The 22,879-nt window shown below is 41.6% G+C and overlaps 1 protein-coding gene across 2 annotated transcripts in view; it reads left to right on the top strand.

Moving 5' to 3' along the window:
* Nucleotides 1–22,879, top strand: part of ANO7 (anoctamin 7) — a 454,465-nt gene that overhangs the window by 203,154 nt on the left and 228,432 nt on the right. For both annotated transcript variants that reach the window (XM_033958099.1, XM_033958098.1), the window contains exons 13-17: nt 1,238–1,375; nt 8,191–8,289; nt 9,098–9,200; nt 10,139–10,250; nt 20,989–21,043. In XM_033958099.1, the coding sequence (XP_033813990.1) occupies nt 1,238–1,375; nt 8,191–8,289; nt 9,098–9,200; nt 10,139–10,250; nt 20,989–21,043 (507 nt within the window). The remainder of the gene's footprint in view (nt 1–1,237; nt 1,376–8,190; nt 8,290–9,097; nt 9,201–10,138; nt 10,251–20,988; nt 21,044–22,879) is intronic.

Here is a 22,879-nt window from a genome sequence, read left to right as displayed (position 1 = left end):
TCTATGTTAAACTTCATTTGCCACTTTTCCGCCCATTCTTCCAGCTGGTTTAGATCCTTCTGGAGATCTTCATTGTCTTTTTGTGACCCAACTGCCCAACATAGTTTTGTGTCATCTGCAAACTTGATTATATTACTTGTTGTTTCCTCTTCAAGGTCATTTATGAAGATATTGAATAAGATGGGCCCAAGAACCGAGGCTAGTCACATTCTCCCAGTCCGAGAATTTCCCATTTATGCTTACTCTCTGCAATCTATTCTCTAGCCATTTGCCTATCCATCTGAGTACGTCCCCTTCAATTCTGTGACTTAGTAGTTTCCTCATAAGCCTTGTGTGCGGGACCTTGTCGAACGCTTTCTGGAAGTCCAAGTAAATTATATCCACCGGGTCTCCGCTGTCGATTAGTTTGTTCACCTTCTCGAAAAATTGAAGTAAATTCGTCAAACATGACTTCCCCTTTCTGAAGCCATGTTGACTAGCTCTCATCAGGTCGTGATTCTCCAGGTGTTGCACTATGCTATCCTTGATTAGTGCTTCAACCATCTTCCCAGGAACCGACGTAAGACTCACAGGTCTATAGTTGCCTGGTTCTCCTCGTGATCCTTTTTTGAAGATTGGGATGGCATTCGCTATCTTCCAGTCATCTGGTATTTGCCCAGTTCTAATTGACATGTTAGCTAGGGTTTGTAATAGTTCTCCAATTTCTACCTTAAGCTCCTTTAATACTCTCGGGTGAATTCCATCCGGTCCAGGGGATTTGTCACTTTTCAGTTTGTCAATCTGATAGTGTATCATGTCCAATTCCACATTCACTGAGGTGAGGCTATCCTCTATGTCACCCTTGAATACCCTCCCTGTTTCCGGCATTGTTGTTGTGTCCTCATTAGTAAAGATGGAGACAAAGAAAGAATTTAGCCTATCTGCTCACGGGGAGGTGAATGGCCTTCTTCCCATACCCGTGGCGACCACTTCTTTTCTCCCCCCCCATTTCAGTGGGTTACCTGCAGCTAACCGCAGCTAGCCGTGGGTAACAGCCACTGTGTCATTCTCTAGTTGTGGCCAATGACACTTAGAGTAGATGTTGGAGTGGCTGGATGGCTAAACAGTGAGAGTCATCAAATCTTCCCTGGGAAAGTCCACGCTAGATGCAAATGAATTCAATTTACTTGCATTTTCATGTTCATGTTATGGTATATTTTTTAATCATTATTCTCCTGATGAAATCTCTTATCTGCAGGAACGTCCACGTCCTGAGTTCACTGCCATGGCTCCATTTAGCATGCGAAATCCCATTACTGGAACAGAAGAGCCGTACTTCCCTGAGTGGGACCGAACCAAGAGGATACTTACAGGCACTATGGTCATTGTAGTCATGGTAAGAAGCATGCTAGACAATATCAAACTGAACAGTGACCAATGGAGTTCCTTCCTGAAAGAGATTTCAGTTGAAGCAAATGTTTAGGTAGACACAGCAGATTTTAGCAAGTGGGAACAGCAGAGGTAAAACTGGAGGGAATGGGGTTATGTTAGAATGCAGAAAATCTTTTGGAAACAAAGAGAAACCTGCACGTACGAGGGACATCTCCCACCACAAAAAACTCCACCCTGCAGTGTAACATCTGTTTATGCAGTCAAAAATTGTTTGGGTTCCATTAGACTAGACCTTTGTTACTAGCCCCTAGCCCCGCCTCAACCCTGCCCTAGCCCCGCCTCCAATCCCGCACAAAATTTCTTCCATTCATTTTTCATGTACACATAATATCTTCATATTAATTCATAATGGTAACCTTAAAATTAAAAAAAAATGTTAATTATCATTTGGGGTTTTCAAAGATGTCAAGGCAAATGACTTTAAAATATGCAATGTCACCTCAGTAACTATAGAAAAATAGACAAATATAATGCAAAATATAGACAGCAGATATAAATTCTCAAAACTGACAGGTTTTGATCACTAAATTGAAAATAAAATCATTTTTCCTACCTTTGCTGTCTGCTGATTTCATGAGTCTCTGGTTGTGTTTGCTTCTTACTGTGTATCCTTTCTTTCTTTCGTTTTTCTTTCTGCACTCAGAACCAACAATTGTCCCTTTCTATTCCCTCCCTCCTTCCTTCCTATGTCTTCAGTGCCCCCCAGTGCCTCTGTCCTGTGTCCCTAGTGCCCCCCAGTGCCTCCTTCCCATGTCCATAGTACCCCCAATGCCTCTGTCCTGTGTCCTTAGTGCCCCCCAGTGCCTCTGTTCTGTGTCCCTAGTGCCCCCCAGTGCCTCCTTCCCATGTCCATAGTACGCCCAATGCCTCCTTCCCATGTCCATAGTGCCCTCAGTGCCTGTCCTGTGTCCTTAATGTCCCCAATGCCTCCTTCCCATGTCCCTAGTGCCCCCAATGCCTGTCCTGTGCCCCTAGTGCCCCCAGTGCCTCCTTCCCATGTCCCTAGTGCCTCCTTCCCATGGCCCTAGTACCCCCAATGCCTCCTTCCCATGTCCCTAGTGTCCCTAGTGCCTGTCCTGTGTCCTTAGTGCCCCCAGTGCCTCCTTCCCATTTCCCTAGTGCCCCCAATGCCTCCTTCCCATGTCCATAGTGCCCCTAGTGCCTCCTTCCCATGTCCATAGTGCCCCTAGTGCCTGTCCTGTGTCCTTAGTGCCCCCAGTGCCTCCTTCCCATGTCCCTAGTGCCCCCAGTGCCTCCTTCCCATGTCCCTAGTGCCCCCAATGCCTCATTCCCATGTCCATAGTGCCCCCAGTGCCTGTCCTGTGTCCCTAGTGCCCCCAATGCCTCCTTCCCATGTCCGTAGTGCCCCCAATGCTTCCTTCCCATGTCCATAGTGCCCCCAATGCCTGTCCTGTGTCCTTAGTGCCACCAGTGCCTCCTTCCCATGTCCCTAGTGCCCCAGTGCCTGTCCTGTGTCCTTAGTGCCCCCAGTGCTTCCTTCCCATGTCCATAGTGCCCCCAATGCCTCCTTCCCATGTCCCTAGTGCCCCCAATGCCTGTCCTGTGTCCTTAGTGCCCCCATTGCCTCCGTCCTGTGTCCTTAGTGCCCCTAGTGCCTCCTTCCCATGTCCCTAGTGCCTCCTTCCCGTGTCCATAGTGCCCCCAGTGCCTCCTTCCCGTGTCCATAGTGCCCCCAGTGCCTTCTTCCTATGTCTTCTCTTGTCTTTGTCCCTCCCCTAAAGCCAGCCTGCCTGCCTACTTCCTTCCCTTTCCAGTGCCTGATTCAACACCCCCCACCCGCAGATTCAACACCCTCCCCCGCGGATTCAAACCCCCCGCCCGCCCGTGTACCGACGCTGCCTGCCTGTCTCCCTGCCGCGCGGATTGAAACGCTGGCCCGCCGCCGCTGCTTCTTGGCTTTTTCCCCGACGTCAATTTTTGACATTGGAGAGGAAGTTCGGGCCAGTCAGGCAGCGATTGGCTGGCCCCGAACTTACACTCTGACGTCAAAATTGATGTCAGGAAGAAGCCAAGAAGCAGCGGCGGTGGCGGCCCAGCGTTTCAATCTGCGCGGCAGGGAGGAAACTGATTGGCCGTCCTGGTGTCCCCGCGCACAGCTTCAAAGAAATTTGAAGCTGGTCCTGGTGTCCCCGCGCATAAATTCAAAGAAATTTGGGGTCCATTAACTAAGGGCTCCTTTTACTAAGCTGCAATAGCGTTTTTAGCGCTCACAGAATTGCCGCACGCGCTAAACCTGCGCTACACGGCAAGAATTAACGCCAGCTCAATGCTGGCGTTAGCGTGTAGCGCGTGCTAAAACCGCTATCGCAGCTTAGTAAAAGGAGCCCTAACTTTTGTTTGACTTGATCATTAGTGTTACCCTTTGATTTTTGTATAAGTGTTATACAAATCCAGGAAGGGTAGATGGGAGGGGGGATGTTATATGCTTATGATATCATTTGATTGTAATGAGTGCTGTTTATTGTACTAATTGTTAACCTGTTGCACTTTATGTTGGCTTTTAAAAAATTAATAAAGATTTATTTATAATAAATACATATCCCCCTTTCCCTCTTCATTATCTAGTAGAACTACCTTTAGATCCTGATGAAGACCTTTAATTTTGCTGGCAAAGTATGTGGCAAAAATATTGTTAATTAGCTATAACTAGGAAGGCTGGTTCTTTTTGTGAGGATTGCTGTAAAACATATACAGTACTAATTTGAAATGCTGATTGGTTGAATTTGCAGTCTGTTCAATGTTTTGAGAGGAATATTGTTTTTTGGGCTACTATTAAAGCCTGTTTATCCTTCAGCTGAGCTTGTTTTCATTTAGGTGAAATTTCTGCCATTTACTTCAGATGTACATTCTTGACACTTAAGGACCCATAGAGAACCATGTAGAAAATTTTTGTGTAGACCAGTGGCGTACCAAGGAGGGAGCGGGGGGCAGTCCGCCCCGGGTCCACGTTCCAAGGGGGTGCACAGCCGGCCACCCTCCCTATTCTGCCGCTGCTGTTTTCCTTAACCAGCAGCAGCAGTAAACTTTAAATCAGTGGTGTCAGCAGCCCAGCTTGGGCTCCCTCTGGCGGGTGTTTAGTTTCTGGCCGACTGCCCCTGCAGCAGTTTTCCACTCAAAGCTGAAGCCGTTGGAAGCATTCCCTCTGACATCACAATGTCAGAGAGAAGGCTTCCGACGCATCTGCGGAACACGCAAGGTGTCGACACCCGCGTCTTTGAATGGAAAACCAGCTTCAGCAAGGAACCGGCCAGAAACGCTGTTGCTGGACAGGGCAGTAAAGAGAAACGTTGCTGCTGCTGTACAGGCAAGGAGGGGGGAAAAATATGCTGCTGCTGTAGCATCCAATTGGGGAGAGAGAGGGAAGGAGGAAGAAGGAAGACAAGGGAGAGGAACCAGAGATGCCAAGTCCATGGGAAGGAGAGAAAGGAAAGGAAAGGAGATATCAGACCATGAAGGGAGAGGGAGAGATGCCAGGGCAAGGGGGGAAGGAAGGAGACAGATGCAAGACCAGGGGAAAGGAAGGAAGGAGGGAAGGAGAGAAAGGAAGAAGAGGAGATGCCAAATAATGGTGGGGGATGGGGAGTTGGAAGGAGAGGAGAGAGATGCCAGGCCATGGGGGGAGGGAAGGGAAACTAAAGAGACAAATGCCAGACCAGAGGGGGAGGAGGTGTCAGAGCATGAAGGGAGAGAGATGCCAGGGCATGGGGGGAGGAAAGGGAAAGAGAGATGCCAGACCATGGTGTGGAGTGGGAAGGAATGAAAGGAGAAGAGAGAGAGATGCAAAAGCATAGGGGAGGGGTGGAGACAGAAAAATAGAGAGGGGGGAAGCTGAAATTAATCATGTACAAAGGACAGAAGGGGCACAGGATATTGAAGGGACATAGAAAGAGGGAAGATGCCATATGGAAGAGAGAGAGAGAGTGTGGGCAGTAAATGGAAGTGGTAGAGAGAGAAGGAAGAAGCTGCGTGGAAGGGGTAAAAGAGGGTGCAGATGTTGCTTGGAAGGGAGAAAGGACAAATGCTGTATAGAAAGAAGAGAGTGAAGAGAAGATGATTAAAGCAGAAATGACAAAACCTAGAAAGATTTTTTTGTTGCTTTCCTTTCTTATTTCTCATTATTTGTTTTATTTCTATTGTTAATTTGTAAAGTGGTGATTGTTATGTATCAGTTTTTTTCAAATTTACATCTACTGGCTTTATATTTTGCACAGTATTAGGGGACATGTCTCACTGTTTCTGTGGTGTTGTGATGTTGCATTGTATGCAGAGTCTGGTTTCTTGGCAGTTCAGTTTAACTTTTGTCTACATATTTCTATTTTTAGTTTGTGATTATTCCATATTGGGTGAGGGTGTATCTCTGTTCTGTATGTATGAAAAGGACATGGTTTTCTGTTGGCATTGACTGTACAGAATCAATTGACTGTGCAGGATCTGGCTTGTTTAGTTTTACAATGTGTTGGTGTTCTATTGCTCACTGCAGTGTTTAAGATGCTGCCTTTTCCTAGGCACACTCTTGTTGTGCGATATGTGGATTGTTACTAAAAATCATATTTTTCATATAGATGAGGATGATGTCAAAAAATGATGGGCCCTGGGTGTCACATATGCTAGGTACGCCACTGGTGTAGACCATCTTTTTGTAGGCCTATTTTTTCTAAGGCCATCAATAAATGTCCATTCCAAATGTCAATCTGTTCTGATACTGTAGTCATCTTTTCTTCACATAGTACAAGGTGTCCAGGTACTTCTTAGCAGTTGGATTTCTCATGTCTCAAATTTCCTTTCAACTCTGGGTGGGCCCGTCTGTTTTAGTTATACTTTATTGAAAATGTTATTAGAAAATGATCTGTCGATGATATGGTGTTGTCTTCATACCACCAGCCTTGCGTTCAAAGAACAGAGTCTGCTGGTGTTGAAGCTTCATGGTCAGTACTACTCTACAAGACAAATGGAGCTATAGCAGCAAGCCTATATGAATGCATGATGGTGGCACTCTAGCACCTATCAAAATTTTGCACTAGAAGCAGTTGCCTTTGTTTTCCTATGCCTAAAATTGAACCTGATTGGATATGATAGAATGAGCAGGTATAGGGTTTGGAATTGCATAGTGCAGCTAAAATGAAATTCTTTTTTTAGATTACTCAGGTCTGGAAACTCTGGAATAAGCATAATCCTCTTGGTCCAATACAAGAGAAGTGGCTGCTGCCATGCTTTATTTAGTCAGTGTGCATAGGGGCATCAACTTAAAAATCAGTAGACAAAGAAGGTTCTAGCATGTGTTAAGCCATGAAGTCAGCAATTCACAATATTCAACTAACTTTTCTACCTTGGCCACTCTTCTGGTTTCTTATGCTTAACTTATGGAGATCTACTCTGAAGGGCTGTTCCTTCCTCCTTGGGATCTTTCTATCTTGATCCTGATCTGGGTTTTTACTTCACCCTCACTTTACCACACCCTCCAGGCCAAGCAGTCTAGAACTAGAATTCTCTTGAGGTGGTCCTTTGAGGGAGTGTATTTAAGAGGAACTAGGTTTATTCCACACATTCTATTACACTGGGCTAGAGCAAGTTGGAATGGGATATAAAATAGGAGGAAAATCCTGGGTAATTGTGAATGAAGTCTCATGATGCTGGATCCTGGTCCCATTTGGATTTGCCGTAGGTACACACTTAATTTGAAAGCTCTTCAGTGAAGGGACTTATACCTGAATATAAATTGCTTGATCTACGCAATGTAAATGTCAAAATAGATATACAAACCATGTAAACATTAAAACTTAGCTTAAAGTTTAAAATTTATACAATGTCTTCAAAAGCTGCATATCATTGATGTCCCCTACCAGTCCTCATCATTGTGCACCAGTGATGCTCAATGGTTGATTCTGGAGCACACTAATGCCATATTCAAGGCAAAATACTTGCTTTCCAGCCACAGGATTGTCACTGAATAGGAGTGGAGCTAATAATTGAGAAATGGATGCATTAAGGTTTATGGTGCTGTAGCCTCAGTTAGGGACCAGTTGTTAAGCTAAAGCAGCAAAGAGCAACAGTTGAGAAAAAAAAAATCCTGTTGATATGAATGCTTGAAATAATGATTATTTCTCTGGGTGCTGTGTAACTATTTAGGGCCCAATATTCAGCCCAAAGCAGTAAGCATCTTGTAAGCCATTCATAGCCATTGGCTGAATTAACCTCAGATATTCAATGCTGGAGCATGTCTGGCCTTCAGCATTGAACATTTGGGTTATTGAAGCAACCCGAAAGTTGACTAGGCAGTAGCCAATATTCAGACTGGTGTTCAGTTAACTTGGTAGATAAAGTTAGCATAGCGTCTTTGCTTTTCTAAATTTATCTGCTTACTTAACCAGATAATGGACTGTATATCACTGTTAAGTAGTGGACTGAATAACCAGCAAAGTAATGGTTCCACCAAGTCAGTTAAGTCTGGCTAGTTAGAGCCAATGCTTAGTGGTACTAGTTAAGTTAGGGTTACCATATGGCTCCAGAAAAAAGGAGGACAGCTTGAGACATCCAGGTTTTTGCTTCCATTGAAAGCAATGGAAGTAAAACCTGGATGACTCAATCCATCCTCCTTTTTCTGGAGCCATTTGGTAACCCTAGGTTAAGTGCCATTGAGTATCTGCAGCCAGCCTGCTCAGTGGGGTTTAAACCAGGCAGGAGCCTCTCCTTACGGTTAAACCTCCTTGAATACTGACCTACTCACTTTGTGTATTACAGATTGCAGTTGTACTGATATTCCTTATATCTGTTATCCTGTATCGGGCCATTGTCAGTATCCTGGTAGCTAAGTCAGGCAACGGTGTCCTGCAAGCTTCGGTAAGTGCATCCTGTCCTCATCGCCAATGCTACTCTGCCATCAAGTCTTGCATCCTGTCTCCAACATTGACCAGTCCACACATGCAGAAAATAGAACTGGAAAACTCAAGAGAATTAAGTATGATTAAATAAATCTTTAAAAATGGATAGTTCACTTTCTGGTTCAAAAGTCACCTACCCTACAGCGCCACAATTTGGCTTCAGGAGCAAATGATATTATCTTAATGGGGAATCTCAAATTTAATTGTCAAAATTTCAGACATCCAGTAATGAAATCTAATCAATTTCTTTCTGCAGCTCAAAAACTCTATAGAGCAAGCAGGAATTCTTCCATGGCTCACCCAGCATTTGCTTTAGGCAGTAGCTGTATAGTATGCTTCTCTCTCCCAGCACTGTTGGATGATTCCAAGTCCTCAGGGACAGACTGAGCCTCTGATGGTTTTGCCCTGTTCCATGTTAGAACTCATAAAAGCAGCCTCCTTGTGATGACAGAATTTCAAGTTCCAGCAGTTTGTTTAATGTTGACTGGATCAGTCTTCCCTTGATGACCTGGTACGATCTGATAACTTTACCCCAAGTCCACTAAACTATTGCCAGCCATAGAGGGGAGACTGAGATCCCCTTCTAGCTAAGGACTGAAACCCTTCTCTAAGTGTTCCCCCCATTTTTGAGCAGCAGTGAAACTTTCCTGGCTTATGACACATAGACCCAACTCCAAAATGAGCCCTATGCCTAAGTTATAACTTCAACGGCATGGTATTATCACTGAACTAAGCCAGATGGGTTTATTTATTTCTCTTCAAATCAGGCTTCGAACATTGCCAGCATCACCGGTTCCTTGGTCAATCTGATCTTCATCCTCATTCTCTCCAGAATTTATATCTCACTGGCACATTTCCTCACCCACTGGGGTAAGTGACAATGGATGGAAAAGTCAAGTGAAGGGCCAGAAACCTCTGTTTGTCCAAGCCAACTATGGCCTCATTTTAATGACACTATTTCAATAATGCCCTGGAGATTTGACAAAGGACTGCGTTATATTACAATAAATATTTTAAAACCAGGTAGAGAAAATAAAAGATCACAGCTAAACAATGAGCAGCAATCATTAAAACTCAGAATAGGGAAAAACTAGACTGTAACTAACTTGGAGGGAGGGAGAGGAGAGGTGGAACAGGTAGATGGGCCAACCTTAAGTAGGAGTACTATACTGTTAGGTGCCCCACTTTTAACTGGTGGCTGACCAATAATTAAAGCTTCTTTTCCTTTTCCATCTCCCTTCTTCATCTCCTCCTCTCTCTCCCTCCCCCTTGGTATCTATCCTCCTTAGCACAGATGCTGTATATGCCTCCCATGTACCTCCAGCCAGCCCTTACATTTTAAATCTTAAGCTTTAGGCAGGGGTGGAGTACGGATGAGTCCACCAAACTGGTCTGGATATGGCCTCGCAATTGCTAAGGCCAACTCCAAGGATAGTGGAAATTAGGAAAAAAATTGATTTGCTAAAAGAATGAAATAGGGGGGGAAAGATACCATATGATGTTGAAATGGAAGAGGGGACAGAGGGACATAGGGGGTGGGGTAGGATGGAGCAGGGGAAAGCTGAGCATAAGGAATAGGATAGATTCAGGCACAGGATAGACCAAACCTATGAAATGACTCGATTTCTAGCAACAGACTTTTTCCGGTCCTTGAATTCAGATTTACAGGTACCAGCTTTATCAGGATGGATGTTAAATAGTTAGGCCTGGCCTAAAAATCCCTTTGTATAATATGGATCTTTGACAGGTCTAATCATGACCAGGAATGTAAGAACTGAATCTTCCATTTATCTCCTCCCTATTAACAGAGATGCATCGCACTCAGAGCATGTACGATGATGCTTTTACTTTTAAAGTCTTCATATTCCAGTTTGTGAATTTTTATTCATCTCCTATCTACATTGCTTTCTTCAAGGGCAGGTAAGAATAATGCACAGAATACTTCTTCCACTGGTACCTTAGCATTGTACAGATCTGCTGACAAGCTCAGTATCTTGTTACCAACCATTGTAAAGATTGCACCAGTAGGAGCCTTCTTACTCTAGTTCAGAGGTTCTCAATCCAGTCTTCAGGACATACCCAGCCAGTCAGGTTTTCAGATATCCATAATGTATATGCATGAGATTAAATTTGCATGCACTACCTTCGTTGTATGCAAATCTATCTCATGTATATTTATTATGTATATATGAACATAAGAATAGTCATACTGGATCAAACCAATAGTCAAACTAGCCCAACTGTGGCCAAGTGCCAGCAGAATCCCAAAGAGTAGCAAGGTTTCATAAGCATCTCAAGTATAAGCACTGTAGTAATTTTCCCCATATGTGTTTAATAGCAGAATATGGACTTTGCCTCCAGGAACTTATCCGAACCTGTTTAAAACCCAAGTATAATATCTGCTGTTATGATAGCCTTTGCCAACGGGTTCCAGAGTTTAACTTTTTTTAATGCAAATTTTTAATGAATTTTGAAAAAACATACTGAAACAACATCACAGCCAGAGGTCAACATAGACCCCATTCAAAACATATCTCAATGCCATGAAGAAACAAGCCAAAACAATACAGAGGATGAACAATGATGAGATATGGTCGCAAAGAACCCCATATAAACCCTACTATTCCCCAACCCCCCCAATCACAGTCAATGAAAAAGTCAACAAAGTGTTCCAGAATACATTAAAACAGAACATCCATAAAGTTTCACATAGTTCAGAACCTTCCCTCCCAGCCCTCCTTCAACCCTCAAGCCAAGACCCATCCTCCATCCAAACCTTCCCCTTCCAGCCTTCCCCTCCATCCTGAGCCCCAACCCCCAGAACCTCCTACCCCCTAGCCGCCTGGTGGTATAAGAAGAAATTTGGCACTCCTATCCCCCCATTCCGTTTCGCCTGAATCAATATCGCTCGCTGCACCCACAGCAGCTTATGCTGCCAAATGTTGGCAGAGTTTAACTATTCATTAAATGAAAAAATAATTTTCTCCTATTCGTTTTAAACGTATCTGAAAATCTAACTGATTAAGAATATCTTGAGGACTGGGTTGAAAACCACTGTTCTAGATAGATTTTTTTGGAGCTAATACTTCCACTATAGAAAAATTTCAGTATAATAGGACAGATTCTCTGAAGATAATTCATAATTATTTAGATTTCTGCTCCACTATAGATCCTACATAAGGAAAACACTGGCAACAATGAGATGAGCATGCTGACATTATGAGGGTGATTTTATAAGGGCACATATAGGTTAAGTGGTAAAGTAGATGTCCACTTTGGTGATATTTTAGTCATTTACATAGAATGTAGCCGCATAACGTATGCAAATTCCCTTTTATGAAATCTGACAGCACAAAATGACATGCTTTGAAGTAATGGCATGTACTTTGCTGGTGAGTACTTAAAAGGGTGTAGATTGGGCAGAGCATGCAAGTATGCATATGGACTATAAAATATAATTCATGCGTTTATTTGGCAAATATTGATGCAGACATTTATTCCAGTTCTAGGGTTGGTGTAAATGTCCACATCTGTCCTAAATTTTATAAAGACAAACAGGAACCTACTTGTCCTAGGCTTCACAATGGTGCTTTAAAAAATGATTAACTAGACACCCCCTTATAAAAACACCTGTAAACAATCTGAAGCAAATTTGGTATCTTCTCCTACATTATGAGCCAGATTGTGACTACCAAAGGCTGAATTCCTACGCAAGCAGAAATTCATCCCAGGTGCTATAGTAAAGTAGGAATGGATAGTGAACTCAGAAGCTGGTATAAGGTACCAGGGAAGTAATGAGCCAGATTCCTCTCTACATGGAGAATGCTGCTTCCTGTGGTTGGCAGTGGTTGCTGGGTACAGCTATAGAATTCTCAACCTTATGTTTCCTTCTGCGACTTCAAGTCTACAGACCCTTCAAGTCTCCCTCCGCTGTTCACCTCCTTCTCTCAGAATTTCATAGGGGGTCTTCATAGATTCTAGTTTGGAGATGGAAACTCACGTTAATGAGACAGTGAAGAAGACTTTCTTCAAATTAAAATTGCTCTGCTGCCTCAAGCCACTGTTAGAGCCTTCTGATTTTAGAACTCTATTACAGTCAATGGTACTACCGTAAGTCAGATTGATTATTGCAATATTTAACCATTATCTGACTGGGAGATCTGTCTTTGCACCACAATTCAGCTATTTGTCCTTCTCTGTTCTATTTTCCTGTCCAAGTCTTCTGAGAAATCTTGGTATCAAGGAAATTTGCATTACTTATGAGATTGTTATGTTGCACTAAAAGGATTTAGACAAAAGTAGAAGTGGGGAAGGGACACAGTCAACCAACAGTGAAAACAATCAATTTATTAAAAGTACATAGGCATATGTAACATGCATTATATATATATATATATATATATATATATATATATATAGCAAGCCTAATAGAGAGTCCATTAATCCTTTTAGTCCTGGACTAAAAGGATTAATGGACTCTCTATTAGGCTGGGATCCAAGACATGCATTACACTTCTCGCAAATGGGTTTCCATCAGGGCCATTCCACCAAGAGAAATACTACAGCTTTTTAAAATGATATTCATGCTGCTTTTGACCATGTAAATGTTGTGTTACCAATTTTTCTTAGACCAGATCAAAAGTCACAGTGAGATTGTCATCCACTGCTTCTATCATGACTTTCTTCTCTAGGTATTACTGATTCTGTTTTCTCTCAGTCTTCATCTTTTCATCATGTATATTCAAGGTCCTTACTTCTTCTAAATCTGATCTTCAACGATTATCCTGCAGTGCTCTCCAGGGTTTGGTTCTTTCCCTCTTTATGTTTAATATATTTTTGAGCCCTCTTGCTACATTACTCCAGGCTGTAGCTGCTTAATTTTATATCTTGGACCATTGGATAACTTCCAGTTGTTTTGGTTCTTAATCAGTTCAAATTGGTGGCAGTCTAGAATACGGGTCATGCTTCTAATCTTACTGTTGTCCCTTCTCTTCAGAACACCCTTCTTATTTTGGTAGATTCTTTCAAATAACTGGGGGTCATCTTTGACTCATAACTATCTTTTGCCCCCCCAAATAGCATCAGTTGCTCACTCATGTTTTCTTTCTATGCATACTATACACTTTCTCTGCCCCTTAGAACATAAGAATAGCCTTACTGGGTCAGACCAATGGTCCATCAAGCCCAGTAGCCCATTCTCACAGTGGCCAATCCAGGTCACCAGTACCTGGCCAAAGCCCAAGGAGTAGCAACATTCCATGCGACCGATCCAGGGCTAGCAGTGGCTTCCCCCATGTCTTTCTCAATAACAGATTTTTCCTCCAAGAAATTGTCCAAACCTTTCTTAAAACCAGCTATGTTATCCGCTCTTACTACAACCTCTGGCAATGCATTCCAGAGCTTAACTATTCTCTGAATGGAAAACTATTTCCTCCTATTGGTTTTGGGAAAGTGTTTTTCTGTAACTTCATCGAGTGCCCCCTAGTCTTTGTAATTTTTGACAGAGAGAAAAATTGATCCATTTGTATCCGTTCTACTCCACTCAGGATTTTGTAGACTTCTTTAGTTTTTCCTCATACAAGAGGAGTTCCATCCCCTTTATCATCTTCATCCTAGAGGAGTTCCATCCCCTTTATCATCTTCATCCTAGAGGAGTTCCATCCCCTTTATCATCTTCCTTGACACTGATTCTTATGCCACCCTTTTCTATCTTCTTATCTCACCTAAACTGGACTATTGGAACATAATTTATACCAGTCTCCCTGCTTTTCTTCTTAAACTTCAAACAATCCAAAACACTTCTATCCATCTATTTTCTGGCAAGTGCCATTTCAACCATGTGTCTCCACTGTTTAAATTCTACACTGTATTCTATACAGGAATCCCATTATATCTCCTAACATTTATTGTACCTTATAGACCATGATGTAATTTACATTCCTCTGCTGAGACTTGTCTATCCATCCCTTTGGTTACTTGTTCCAGACTGGAATACACTCGCCACTCTGCCTTTTTATTCATTGCCCCTACCCTCTGGAACTCTCTACCCTCAGACTTCGGAGCCAAAATGTGGCTTTCTTTCCTCTTCGTTATATCTATTCTTCTCGTTTTTCTTGTTTAAATTCTCCTATTGACAAGTTGTGGTTCTTTTCCCTATTTTCATGTTTGTTGTTATTATTATTTGTAAACTACTTTGGTTTTCAATTTGAAAAGCACAATAAACATAACATAAATATACAGCACCTTGGGATTTGTAGGGCAAGGCAGAAATGTTTATAGTGAAAGACTGCTTGAGAAAGGACATTCAATATAGGTGCTAGATTCAAATATTAGGGGTTAATTTGTGAAACTCACTGCTGGGCCAATTGAGGATGTGTGCTGACAGGGTTGGATTTAAAAAACTGTTGAAGACTCATTTATATGTAGCAACTTTTTTATGTGACTTAAGATCTGGAAGTAGAAACCAGCACAGATGAATACCAACCAGCACAGATGTATATTGTACTGTGTTATTTTATGATGTTTTGTTTTTAACCATCTAGGAGTAGACCAGTAGTCTCAAACTCACGGCCCGGGGGCCACTTGCGGCCCGCCAGGTACTATTTTGAGGTCGTCGGTATGTTTATCATAATCACAAAAGTAAAATAAAACAGTTTCTTGATCATATGTCTCTTTAGCTATAAATTATAATATTATTATTAAGACTTAGGGCTCCTTTTACGAAGGTGTGCTAGCGGTTTTAGCGCACCGCTAGCTGATAATCTACCGGCTAGCGCACGCTATTCTGCACGTTAAGACCCTAGCACACCTTCTTAAAAGGAGCCCTTAGCCAAAAGGAAAGATTTATAAACTATAAAGAGTTTTACCTCACGCAAAATTGTCATTTCTTTAATAAGACATTAACTATATTTTCTGAGGCCCTCCAAGTACCTACAGATCCAAAATGTAGCCCTGCAAAGGGTTTGAGTTTGAGATCACTGGTGTAGATGGTATATAAATTTTAAAAATAAAATAATTTTCTTGTAATCTGTGAGAAGGTATGGAAGAACTGAACCATGTCAAAATCAGTAAAGCATCAGGCCCAAATGAAATTCATCCGTTGGGTCTCCAAGAAGTAAATGAAAGTTCAAGAATGTATTCAATATTTATTTATTTTTAGTATTTATATACCACTTATAACTAAGTGGTGTACATTCAGGTACTCAAGTTTTTTCCCTATCTGTCCTGACAGGCTCATACTAATATACCTGGGGCAATGGAGGGATTAAGTGACTTGCCCAGGGTCACAAGGAGCAGCATGGGATTTGAACCCACAACCTCATGGTGCTAAGGTTGAAGTTCTAATCACTTACTACATACACAATGGTACATACACTCACGGAATACCAACTGACTACAATAAGACATGATACTCTTCTAAGAAAGCAATCCCCCTCCCCATTTGCTTCTTAATACTTCAGTGGAATATTATACCATATTACATGGGGAAAGCTGTGCTTTTTCTTGCTTAGTGATATTTAGGAAGAAGACCCTAGCATATCTTTTGTTGGTATACATTTCCTCTTTCTCATCATTTTTTCACACTCTGAACAGTTATGTCTCTAACTCTAACCTTAGATGCACTGGAATAATGATAATTATACAAATATTTCCAATCAATTATTGTTTATTAAAAATTAACAGAGTAATCTTGTTTTAAAAGGCATTTGTACAATGGAGACACATTACAGTCAGAAAGTATAACTGCAGCTTTTCTGACTAAGGTCTCAAAATGCTATTCTGCTGTGTTTACTTATATACCTAATATATGATGACATTTTACTATCTGCATTAGTGTCTCCAACTGTACTCTGCAAAAAAGGAGAGGGCCCCCTGGAATATGATCTCTATAGCCCAAAGTAAGAAGAAGTCCATCTCTAGAGCAACCAGGTCAAAGGCCAAACCTTATCTGCCACAGGTCCCTGGAATAATACCCCCTAGACCAGACTGGGCACACATTGAAACAATGGAACTCCATAAAACTAAGCTACAGCACCTGGTTTACCTTCTCTGGTCTTCAACAGAGCTTATCAATCAATTCTAATGCCCTGAGAGAATTCCTGCTCTGCTCCTGTTTCAAGTGACCACAGCACAAAGCACATATTTTTACAGATCAATATTTTATCCCATCTTTGTCTATCTGGTTTTGCATTCTGGTTTATTAAATTATGGTTTTATATAGCCACTCTTAAAACCTTCTTACCTGCTCTTGGATTAAGTCCTTATCTTATAGTATATTTTCCCTAACTAGTAAAATCCTGAACAATTGTAAGAAAGTTTAGTGGCTATTTTTTTATTTCATGTTTGTTTGCCTATTCCTCCACATACCTGTCCATTTTTAATATGCTGCCACCCCGAGGCTCATTTGAGCCGAAGGGCCACATCAATTCATGGAATGTTTGCTGTCTCTTGGGCAGGAGTCTGTTTAGTTTTCATACTGGGAGATTTTAACATGCCAGTTGATCTCTCCAGTGGCATAGTAAGGGGGGCAGGGGAAAGACCACCCTGGGTGTCATCTTGGTGGGGGTGTCAGCACCTTTCCTCCTCTCTGTCCTCCCCCGCTCTTTCCCACCCCTCCCTGTTGCACACATCTTCACTTTCCCCCCATACCTCTTAGCTATTTGCTGGAACAAACAGCAACACCAACCTTCTGCTCATGCTGGCCTCAGCTCTCCCTATGACATCGCAGGACCAAGAAGTGATGTCAGAGGGAGAGCCGAGGCTGGAGTGGACAGCAAGTTGGAGATGCTGCTCACACTGGGGAACTTAAACAGGTATGGGGGAAGGGAAGGGGCATGTATGGTGGGAGGAAGGGGCGGGGAAGGAGCAGGGGGTTAGAGAAGTGGGCAGGGAGTGCCACACTAGGTGCCTCCCATCCGTGTTATGCCACTGAATCTCCCCTCATTTAGGTGGCATTTTGTGATTATTGGTAAATTTGGGCTTAATCAATTAATTACTATTCCTGCACACAAAGATGAGCATATTTTGGATCTGATTTGGAGCCTGCTGATGGATGGGCGTTGGTTCAGTAGATGGAGAGTTGTCTGGCTTTCTGTTCAGATAACTGGTTATTGTCCTGCATGGTTACAGGTTTTCAAATAAATTCTAGTAAAGATTATCATGTGATTCAATGAAAGAATTGATAAGAAGTAACCTTGGAGTAATTGGCAGGTACTTCAGATCACTGTTGGGAGGGGAGGGATAAAGTTTCAGTTGTCGATTTAGAAGACAAATACATACCTTTTGTTTAGCAGCTCAAGACAAGCTACATTGAATATTTCCCTCCATATAACAACCACTGAACCATTCATATGGTACTGTTTGCTACATAACACCAGGAAACGAACACAGCAAAACCAAAATTTGAAGACTTTATCTACTGAAACTCATTAACGACAACTTACAACTTAATCCTAAGAGACTTAAACCTCCACCTCATAAACCAAGCCTCCAAACAAGTAGAAATCTTACTATCTTACCTTGAGGTCTTAACATACAAGTTATTAGACCCTCAAACAACTCATGAAAAAGGCCACCAACTCAACATTGCAGCCTATATGACCCACACAACCAGAAATTCACACATCAAATGGAAACTGGTATCGCTCCATCTGGTCAGACCACTATACATACTCCTTCATATCAACTGGACCAACAACAAAAACAAACCAAACACACAAAAATAACCAACATCTCATGTAAGCACATTGACCCTACCAAATTCTGGATGAAAACAGATGCCATAATCCAAAACTATAACCCCCAAAACTTTATCACACAATGGAGTCAGCTAAGTGCAGTAACCCTAGATGAGCTAGCTCCAGAACAGACCAAAACCAGAATCCATAGAAAATCTGACAAATGGTTCGACAATGAACTACTCCTACTAAAAAGACAATGCAGACAACTAGAAAGAAAATGGAGGAAAAACAGTCAAGACTCAACCAAAACAACATGAAGAAAACTGAACCAAAAATACAAACAAAAATTAAAAGAAAAATGAAAATGAAAAACATACTAAACAAAGCAAATAGGAGAAGAATCTCAAGACACAAAAAACTATTCCAACTACTAAAAGAATTCACAGACACCAAACTCTACCTGACAAGCAACAATGCCCCCACACCCACAGCCACCATCTTAGCAACATTCTTCAAAGACAAAATCGCAACCATAAGATCCACCTTCAATGGAACACCTATGCACCTAGAAGAGATCACAAGACCCTCCACAGTTGCGGCAGACAGAACATGGTCCCACTTCTCACCAATACTATGGTCAGATTTCAACAAACTCTACAACAAATATAGCCACGCAACTTGCGACCTCAACCATTGTCCCCCATACCTATTGAAAGCCTCCAGTACACTATTTCGCACCCTACTCTTGCAATGGATATAAACCCTATTAACAGACGGCCTTTTCCCACAAGACCTCAGCGAAATCATCATCACTCCAATCCTGAAAGACCCCAAAGGAGAAATAGACCAACCATCCAACTACAGACTGTCAATACCACTTTATGTCAAGCTAATGGAAAGCCTGGTAACCAAAGTCCTAAACTCATACCTAGAAAACCACAACCTACTCCACCCAACACAATCAGGTTTCAGAACCAACCACAGCACTGAGACCCTACTAGGCTCACTCATGGACACCGGCAGACAACACCTCAGCACAGGAAAAAAATGCTAATTATCCAACTAGATCTCTCTGCAGCCTTTGACCTAGTGGACCATAACATCCTTTTACAAATACTGGACTCAATAGGAATCAGTGGTAAGGTACTATCATGGTTTAAAGGATTCCTACAATCCAGAATATACAGAGTTAAAACAAACAAAGAAAAATCCGAGCCATGGTTTAACCCCTGTGGAGTAGCCCAAGGATCACCTCTTTCTCCCACATTCTTCAACTGAGGGAAGTCAGAAAATTTTTCAACAGAAAACCATTCCAACTCTTGGTACAATCACTAATGCTAGGTCTAATAGACTACTGCAACATACTATATCTCCCATGCACAGCAACCATGATAAAACAACTATAAACAATACAAAACACAGCCCTAAGACTGATCTACTCGCTGAAGAAATTTGACCACATCACAGAGGCATACCACGACTCACATTGGCTCACAATACAAGTGAGAATATACTTCAAATTTTACTGCCTACTGTTTAAAGCAATAAATGGAGACAGCCCAGCCTATTGGAACAAACGACTAGTTCAATTCATCTCAACCAGACCCGCACCATTCACACACCCTCCAACCAAAAATGTCAAAAGAAAAAAAAACTGTACAACAACCACCTAGCCACTCGAGCTGCAACACTTGACCCACAAATCTACAAACTACTGACCATGACCACAGACTACAAAACTTTCAAAAAAAGAAATAAAAACCCTTCTATTCAAAAAACACATAAAACCGAACTAACACAATCAGAAATGTCCCAAGCATCACCTGCATCACCTGCAACTACTACATATGTACCTCCAATATCATGACAACTCAGATGTAATCCTTAGCAACTCAAAGAAATGTACAAACAACTCCCTAAATACCTCTAATCTCCAGACAATCCATTTGTAATCCGCCTTGAACCGCAAGGTAAAGGTGGAATAGAAATCCCTAATGTAATGTAATGTATGAGATACAGGGGCTCATTTTCAAAGCACTTAGACACACAAAGTACCATAGGTTTCTATGGTACTTTTAGGAACATTTTCAAAACAATAAGATGTCCAATAAATGACATAAATTGTCACTTGGATGTTTTTCTCACTAAAATGTCTAAGTGCCAATTTTCAAAACCATCTTTCTGGACATTTTGTGACACGTCCTAGCCACTCTGCATTCAAAACTAGGAGAAAGTTTGAGCCCACCAAAATCCTACTATAGTGTCATATAGATGCCACCTTTAGCCATAAGGGCTATTGGGGTGGTAGACAGGTGGATAATAGTAAGTTTTGGGGGGCTTATCTTAAAATATAAGGGGTTATAATAAGATATACTTATGGCACCCTTTATATGAAGTTCACAACAGTGCTCTCTAAGGTGCCCCACTGCTCTGTTGATATGTCTGTGTGGCTAGACCATTACAATGCTGGCCCCTCCTACTTCCAAATGGCCTGAATTTGGACATTTTGAACTTGGTTGGGGTTTTTTTTGGGATGAAAATGGCGAACAATGTTGGAAGTCCTAAGGTTGGACATACTTGTGGCCAAGACGTTTAAGTAGGCATTTAAAAAAAATTGGGATGCCTTGCGGTATTGCTGCTTTTGAAAATGTCCATTTCTCTTCCTCCGATTTTGGACATCTTGCAGGAAATGTCCGAAGTTGGATCTAGATGTCCTATCAAAAATGCCCCTTTTTGTGTGTCTAAGTGCTTTGAAAATGAGTCCCATAGTCTGGGACTCATTTCCAGATACCATATCACAAGAGCACAATCACAATTAATTGTAAATGATACTCTGCCAATAATTCCTTTGCTTGAGTTATGTTTAAAATACTGCTTGGCTCCAATAAGACAGGACATGCTTCGTACTTATGCATTTATTGGAAAATACCTGACTGTGCATTTTTCTGAACCTTAGCTTATGGTACCTCTTTCTGCAGGTTTGTGGGATACCCTGGTCATTATAGCACTCTGTTCAGTATTCGCAATGAGGACGTAAGTATGATTTGAGAGATTGCTCAGGCACTGGAGGGTTTTATAGAAGGAGGGGCAATGTATTGAGTAGGAGCTGGCAAATTCATGGGATCTCATCCCACCTACGGCTGAGTCTGAAACATAGAAACATGAAGGCAGATAAAGGCCAAATGGCCAATCCAGTCTGCCCATCCATATCTTCCACTATCTCGTCCTCTCCCTAAGCCCATGTGCCTATTCCACGCTTTCATGAAATCAGACAGTCTTCATCTTCACCACCTCTACCACGAGACCATTCCATGCATCTACCATCCTATCACCTCCTAACTTCGTCCTATGCCTTCTCATTCCAGAGCTTCCTTTCAAATGAAAGAGAATTGCCTCATGCCATGTAGGTATTTAAACATCTCTATATCTCCCCTCTCTTGCCTTTCCTCCAAAGTAAAGATATTGAGATTTTAAAGTCTGTCTTAATATATCTTATAATGAAGAGCAGTGACCATTTTTGTAGCCTTCCTCTGGACTAACTCAATCCCTTTTATACCTTTTTGAAGGTGCAGCCTCCAGAATTGTACACAATATTCTAAATGAGGTATCACCAGAGTCTTAAACAGGGGTATCAATACCTCCTTTTTCCTACTGGTCATACCTCTCCCTATGCATCCTAGCATTCTTCTAGCTTTCAGTCACCTTTTCAACCTGTTTGGCCACCTTTAGATCATAACATACTATCGCACCCAAGACATTCTCCTCTTTCATGCACAAAAGTTCTTCGTTCACTCAGATTTTTGCAGCCCAAATGCATGACCTTGTATTTCACTGGCTCTCCATCTACCAACAGGAGTGGATTCAGAAGATACCATGTCACAGTCTGGTATGGTAGGAAATATGCAATGTAAATCTGCATTAATATTGTAGAAATATACAAATACAGATGGTATACTACTACAGATGTTATACTGAACATTTCCTCCTACACAATCACATTGCTGCATTATGGTGCCTCTCTCCATTTACTGCTGTTGTAAATATGTAGAGATTGATATTCAGAGCTATTTAACTAGGAAGAAGAGACTCCTGCCCATTTAAATCATGCTAGTTCTAATTCTAATATTTAGTGGTTCTTAGCTAAAGAGTGTCACTGAATACCAACTCTGACAACTATGGCACTATCCGTTAGTGCCAGAACAGTCCGGGGGCAGACTCTGTAGTTATCCAGCCACTACCTAATTAAACCTGGTTAGTTATCTGGGTTCCAGCACTGAATATCAGCTGGACCTGGATAAACTTTCAACAGCTGTAGAAGTTCTAGATATTCAGTGCACATTGGGCTAGATTTTTCAAAAAGTCACTGAAAGTTAGGCGCCTAGATCATGCATACCAGCACCTAACTAGAGTGTTTTAATTGGTTTTAAGTGTCGTGATAATTGGTGGTGCTATTATTATTTTTTTAAATCTTTATTGATTTTCAAAACTTATAAAAAGTGCAACAATTATATACTCAATAATATCAAATAACAACACTTAAATTCTTGCAAACATCTGAAATAAATTACCCTATCCCCTCCCCCTCCCTACCTGGATGTGTGGAGAAATCTAAGTAAATCCAGGAACTAAGGATTTAATCATTCAAATTTCCTTGAACCTCTTACTATTTCCACATTGTTCTGCTATCATCCTTTCATATCTATAATATAAAGAAAGGGTCCTTTCCTACTTAACAATAAACCCATTGAAATCGTCCCCAAAACAAAAATATTAGGCGTAATAATCGACGATAGTCTGGAATTTAAAGATCACATTAATAATCTAGTTAAAACCTGCTTCTACAAACTGCGTTTAATTCGATCTCTTTCT

This window comes from Geotrypetes seraphini, chromosome 9 (genome assembly GCF_902459505.1).
Source record: "Geotrypetes seraphini chromosome 9, aGeoSer1.1, whole genome shotgun sequence".
Classification (NCBI taxonomy): domain Eukaryota; kingdom Metazoa; phylum Chordata; class Amphibia; order Gymnophiona; family Dermophiidae; genus Geotrypetes; species Geotrypetes seraphini.
This window is presented reverse-complemented; position numbering and strand designations above follow the sequence as displayed.